This window comes from Quercus suber, unplaced genomic scaffold, assembly GCF_002906115.3.
Source record: "Quercus suber isolate HL8 unplaced genomic scaffold, Cork oak 2.0 scaffold_273, whole genome shotgun sequence".
NCBI classification, from domain to species: Eukaryota; Viridiplantae; Streptophyta; class Magnoliopsida; order Fagales; family Fagaceae; genus Quercus; species Quercus suber.
The window spans coordinates 147,544-154,708 of record NW_027069729.1 but is presented as its reverse complement, the minus strand read 5'-3'; the positions used below and the strand labels follow the sequence as shown (position 1 = coordinate 154,708).

The 7,165-nt window shown below is 32.9% G+C and overlaps 1 protein-coding gene across 1 annotated transcript; it reads left to right on the top strand.

The window, feature by feature from the left end:
* Positions 1 to 3,705: 3,705 nt before the first annotated feature.
* LOC112015953 (G-type lectin S-receptor-like serine/threonine-protein kinase At4g27290) lies at positions 3,706 to 7,165 on the top strand. Its single transcript, XM_065781611.1, is given in 9 exon segments — positions 3,706 to 4,481; positions 4,922 to 5,418; positions 6,062 to 6,190; positions 6,364 to 6,495; positions 6,498 to 6,523; positions 6,592 to 6,698; positions 6,700 to 6,800; positions 6,928 to 7,116; positions 7,119 to 7,165. Coding segments are annotated over 9 exon segments (2,004 nt in total).

Sequence of the window (7,165 nt, the reverse complement as noted above, 5' to 3'; positions counted from 1 at the left end):
TAATTTTCAAGGGCATTTCACGGTCATTGCCAAACAAATTTACCCTCACAACTATACTGCCAAACGACGAGAAAAGTTGACAACTTATTTTTTGCTAGAGGATGCACTTTTCATTAACAATTATTTGTGAGGCCTTTATGCCCTCACAGTTAGTTATACATTTGCAAATTTCAAATTAAAGACTTCCTTTTTAGAGACAAATAATGGTGTCACTAAAAATTATCTATGATGGCCTTTTTAGCCCTTAGAATTAGTTATTTGCAAATTTTAAATTGAATGACGAGTAATTTTTAATGACAAAAAATGGCATAGTTGAAATTTTATATGAGGGAATTTATGCTCTCGCAAATAGTGATGATATTAAGCTGTCACTTAAAACATCTTTGTGAGAAGTTAAACAACATTGCTATATTTTTTTATTGTGAAGGACATTATTGTCACTATGAAGTTATTTATGTCCAAATTACTGTCTCATCGATAATGATGATTAATGATACAGAAAATTGTCAGTTAAACTCCTCGTTAATACAAATGGACGAAAGCGTTGGATTCATCTAAAGGCAAACCTACAATAAGATATGAAATAAAGAAAAAGAAATACATCGGTGTGGTGTGTGCCAAAGGGACTCCGATGATTAAGTTAAAATGGAATTCAATTGAAGTATATTACAAAAGAATTCAACTTGGGAATAGTTTTTGGGATGAGAATTGTCTACCTCTATCCTTTTGGTTTGTGTGGGTTTTTATAACCCTTGTCTTCATTGTCTAAAGAAATATCTGCATTTATGGGATATGGAGCCCTTAGTATTGATAGTTGGCTTTTATTGTCTACCAACGACTATTCGTCCGTTGGTGCCCAACTGCCACGGTACATAAAAAAGAGCCTAATTACATGCTTAAAGTGCATGTGATGGGTCTAAAATATATAAATTAATCTTTAAAGTCCTAAATTTCGCTCTTGCTTTCCATAAAAATAAATTTAAAAAAAAAAAAAAAAAAAAGGCTCGCTCTTGCTGTGGAGAAGAAGACTACAAAAGTGGGCTACGGTTGTTTGAAACAAAGAAAGAAAAGAGAAAAGCAGAATGGCGATGGAGTAAAAAAATAAAAAATAAAAATAAAAAAAGAAGGAACTGGGGGTGTGACAAGACTTTAGGTAGGTCTCATTATTTTTAGGTATTTACTAAAATGCAAGTCATAAATTGAAAATATGAAAAAACAAAAAATTTGTTTTCAATTCTCATCACTCTAACTCATTTTTTTGAGTTTTGAATGATGAGAACAAGACTCAAAAATCTTGCCAAACAACATTTCTCTTGTGGGTCTCACATGTTTTGGATTATAGGTGATGAAAACTGAGTTATATAACTCACTTTTCACCCAATCCAAACACCCTTTAAAACTTTAAGGTGCAAAATTCAAACATTTTCAAACTTTAGAGATATAGACGTAGTTTGCAAGTTGGCCAAGATAAAATTAAGAACGAAAATTAGGTAGCAAATAATATATATATATATATATATTTGTGAAAGAATAATGCTTGTGTTTGAAGTTTTGAAAAAGTGTGCTTAACTAGCTAGTTGGAGGTTTTGGGTCCACCGAAGTCGATCCAGTCCACAGAGTGTGATTTTGTGGCAAGAAATTGTGTTATCTGACGGATAAGAATCCTATTAGAGTTACTAGGAACNCCGTGTCTAATGCCCAAACCTGAACCCAAAGTCAAATCTGAGAAAACTCCTAAGACTAAGGGCATGTTTGGATTGAGAGAGGGGGGGGGGGGGGGGAAGTGGAGTAGAATTGGCTGAAAATTGGCTAATTTTAGACCAAATCTACTCTACTTTACTTTACTCTCCTCCCTCTCCCTTAATCTAAACGGACCATAAAGAATCTTCCAAACATCAAGTTGTGATGTTTGTGCCATCAATTAGTGGTTTTATGACTTTTATTTAGTAAAAGGAAAAAAAAAAATTGTTAAAGGAGTCTTGTGAATTTCAAGCACTAGCCATCAATTAAAAAATATTATATCGTATGACTATATGACATATATATATATATATATATATGCCCCTTCATATGGGTGGATCTCACAAGTGTAAGACTCATCCTTGTTATTATCAGATGTATCATGTGTATTTAAGGCCTCCCTCACATGTTGATGGGGTGAACCTCACAAGCGTGAGACCTACTCTCCTGTAAGGGAGCACTATATATAGCGTTACACATCAGTTAGTTGTTTTATTTAGCAAAAGAAAAAAACATTTCTTTTCTATAATTGTTTAGATTAAATTCCAAACACTAAACATAAATTTATATCAACTAATAATACTTGTGATTTGCGAAGATCCCAATTAATAATTATGATTAGGACTAGTTGGTTTTGGCAGGATGAGAGTGCAATATCCAACACCCCCACACCCACCCCCCCCCCCCCCCACAAAAAAAAAAGAAAAAGAAAAAAGACACCCTAGTTCTTCCAACGACGAAACTTGAATCTAACTATTGGTTACTTGTTTGTAATGAGCAAAGACTTATTAAAAGGGAAAAGTTAACAAGTAAAGACTTATTAAAAGGAAAAGGTTAACAGATACCTTAAGTGTATTAGTTTATAAACTATTTTTAGAAGCTTTTCATAGAAAAAGAAAAAAGTAACTAAATTTTTTTTTACAACTTTTTTATATTATCCATAAAAGTTTTATTAAAATTTTCTTAAAATTGGTCAATAACAAATGTTCTGACACTTGTTAACAAGACCAAATAAATAAATAATAAAGAAGGAAAAAAAATTCTATTGGTTACTCGTTTGTGGCGAGCAAAGACTTAAAACAGCAAGTCAGGTGGGAAAAGAACTCTTATTTTTTCGTTTTATGAAAACGATAGCTAATATGAATGTGTGGTAAAAGAAATGGTCGTCAACCCTCATCCCAACAGAATCTCTCTAGAAAGAATCTCTCTGGAAAGTCTCTTTAGCTATAGTACATGAGAAGCACGGTTACAACAGAAGACTCTTATTACGTTCAATTAATGGTTTCATTGAAATGAGAGTCTTATGGGAACAAGCTGTGGATCATACACGAAACATGAGTGTGATTTTTTTTTTTTTAATACAAAAATATTAATAATAAAAAATAAAAACAAATCCAACATTATAAAAAAGAAGAAACTAAATTAAAATAAGTTTTTTCCATCAATGCACTATAATGAGCTGTCTATTAAGTACCAACTAAGCTCAAAACAAAGTAGTTTTTTTCATTCAAAACTATGTTGTTTTACATTTTTAATAATTAGTTTGCAATTTACACTCTCAAAGTTTTAGTAAGCACTTAACGAACATTTTATCAAGGCACGTGGATGGAATTACTTAAATCCTAATTATATATAATATTACTGGTGCTGATCAAAATATTGAAACTTTTAAGGGCAAAAATCTAATTAACCCAAATTTTAAAGATGAAAAAATGTGTTGTTTAAGAGGACATATTACCCTTTCAGTCTTCTTGTCTTCACTTTTTGAGATTTTTTCTACTGGTTTGGGGGGAACAGATCAATTACACCTATTTTTCCAGAGCAATAACTCAATTTTGGTCCTTTCATTCACATACCTCTTCTGGAGTGCATGGCTCTTCTATGATGTGCCGGGCAAAGAAAACCGGGAAAATAAGCCCTGTAAATTCACTTGAATAGTTGGTGGATACACCAATTGGAAAATCAATGAAAGCATTTTCAGCTTTGTTTGTATACTCTATCATGCTCTCCTTCTTAAGACCCTCCACAACACATGACTGCATCACTCCAAGTCAATCAATGAGAGATGGTGAGACTATGATTTCACCTGGTGGAATCTTTAAACTGGGATTCTTCAGCCCAGGTAATTCGAAAAACCGATATTTGGGAATTTGGTACTCAGTATCTAATAATGACGGAGTTGTATGGGTAGCCAACAGAGAAACTCCCCTTAAAAATGACCAAGGAGTGTTCAAGATTACCAACAAGGGAATTCTTGTCGTTCTTGATAGCACAAATACTACTATTTGGTCATCCAAAACATCAAGAACTGCAGGGAATAAGATCAACAATGTAACTGCACAGCTCTTGGATTCAGGAAATCTTGTGGTGAAAGATGGAAATGTTAGTGACCCAAAGACCTTTCTGTGGCAGAGTTTTGATTATCCTAGTGACACATTACTACCGTCAATGAAGATTGGATGGGACCTAGATAGTGGTATAGATAGGCATATAACATCTTGGAAGAGTATGGAAGATCCTTCCCAAGGTGAATTTTCAGGATATTTTGATCATCGAGGGCTCCCACAATTAGTTGCTATGGATGGAGACAGAATAAAGGTTAGACTTGGGTCTTGGAATGGCCTTCATTTTACAGGGATGCCATGGTTAATACCAAATCCGTTTTTCACGTATAAATTTGTGATGAATGAGAAAGAGACTTATTTCCAGTATGATGTCCCAAACAACACTTTTTTGTTGAGGTATGTGTTAAATGTTAGTATTATGATTACATTTACCGTTTTTAAACGGTTTAAGTTTTTGAGATAATTAGTAGTTTATATTAGTATCGATGTTTTTATTTTTTATTTTTTATCATTTTTTTATAATTTGAAAATTACAACAATGGAGAGTAGTAAATCATGGTTCTCCTTATAAAGGAGAATAGACAATGTCATGTGAGGGAGAGTAATTATAATTCGTTAATTACAATAATTTGAAGGGAATGGATTTGAATCTTGATTCTCCTTATAAAGGAGAGCAAACAATTTTGCCTGTGAGAGATTGTTAAAATAATGATTAAATGTACTATTTCTTAATAACCTAAGTTTTGGGGGCAATTGGTGAATTGTTGGAATGAGAAAAAAATACTTGTTATGAGTATAATAAACTTCTAACTTTTGAGAAATTTTGTTTTCTCAAGGTATGTGTTAAACCCATCTGGCGTTGGAGAGGGCTTTAAATGGATGGATAGCACCAAAAGTTGGGAGATTGGAATTACAACCCAGGCAGATGTGTGTGAAAATTATGCCCATTGTGGTGTCTACTCTACTTGCGACATAAATAATTCTCCAGTATGTTCATGTTTTGATGGATTTAAACCAAAATTTCCAAATGATTGGAATTCAGCAGATTGGTCTGGTGGGTGTCTTCGAGAAACTCCACTGGCTTGCAATGATAGAGATGGGTTCCAAAACTACAAGAATGTAAAATTGCCTGACACCTGTTTTTCTTGGTTTGATAGCAAAATGAATCTTAAGGAATGTGAAGAAATGTGTTTAAAAAACTGCTCATGCAATGCATATGCAAATTTAGATGTCAGAAACGGAGGAAGTGGTTGCTTGCTTTGGTTGGCTGACCTGGTTGATATAGTAGTAGTCCAGGTGGGTGGGCAAGACATCTATATTCGTCAGCCGCTCAGTACAGATCCTTTGCTTTTCTTTTATTTATTTATTTTAGTAATTTTACTTTCAAGTAATGCTAATGAAAACAACACTTTTGACAACTTTTATTCACAATTACAGATATATTTGATAAGATTGGAATAACATTAGTTTTCATTTATGTTGTCAGAAGCCTTGTAACTCAACTGACACCTTCTAGTATTTTCAATGGAGACGTCCACGGTTTAAATCCTCCTTCCACACTGTAATTATTGGATTAAAAAAAAAATTCACCTATGTCCACCACAAACAACATTTTTGTTATGCACTAATCATTACAAAGTCAAATGTTATGTCATCATTTACTATGTAAAATAAAAAATAAATCTCTTATAATTGTGCCTAGTGTATGTCCTTTATGTTTCTAATCCTAATATTTTCTAGGGATTATTATACATTTCCACCTTAAACTATACAATATTTTACACTTTACTCTTTATACTATTGAAATGCACAATCGACCTCCATGTTGTCTATTTTGGTGTTAAGTCTATTTTGGCATAAAATTCAAATGGCACATCATAAAGTAAAATATATATATACAAAAAGGAGAAACATTAATATGGTATATCTTATAGTAAAAAAATATAACTTTTTCGACTCTACCTTTGATCTTTCAGGTCATATTGAGAAGAACAGGCACCCTCAAGTAATAATCACAATCACAGTATGTAGTGCAATACTACTCATGGTAATGCTTGTAGTGGGGTTGGTCTTATATTTATCGAGGATGAAACATAGAAAGGAAGGTAATTTATAAGACATGGATTCTTACAATTTCATATGCATAATAATAGATTTTTAGCTAGGGAATTTGAATATGAAGTCTTTGAACTGGAAGAAACCTCAGATAAGGTGGCCAATAATTTTCTTTTAACTATACAATTGTTGAACTTATTTCTGCTCAATGACTCCCTAACAGTTTCAGGAATGAATATAAAAGACCAAAATAATTATAACAATGACGGCTGGGATGAAGATATGGAGTTACCGATATTTGATCTGACAACCATATCTAATGCCACTCATAACTTTGCAAGATACAACAAGTTAGGAGGGGTGGCTTTGGATCTGTATACAAGGTAAATAACTACCTAACCAGTTGAACTATTTTTTTTTTTTCAAAATTAACAGGAATTTTTCCTTTCAGGGTACATTGCGTGGTGGGCAAGAAATAGCTGTAAAGAGACTTTCAAAGAGTTCTGGACAAGGATTCAATGAGTTTAAAAATGAAGTTATATTAATTGCTAGACTTCAACCGCAACCTTGTGAAGCTACTTGGTTGTTGTATTCAAGAAAATGAAAAAATGTTAATCTATGAATACATGCACAACAAAAGCTTGGACTCATTTATTTTTGGTTTGAACTTTGATCCCTCATTATTGAATCAAGCACATTCATGTTTAGCAATTTTATCTTTTATTAATGAATCATTTTGTTGAGATTTTAACTGAATATGTATTAACAACAATACGAAAATCAACAGACCAAACGAAGAGTAAATTGCTTGATTGGCGTATGCGCCACAACATTATTGGTGGCATTGCTCGAGGGCTTCTTTACCTTCATGAAGACTCTAGATTGAGAATTATCCACAGAGATCTCAAAGCTAGCAATGTCCTACTAGATAATAACATGAATCCAAAAATTTCTGACTTTGGCCTTGCTAAAACAATTGGGGAGATGAAACAGAGGCTGATACCAAAAGAATTGTTGGAACATAG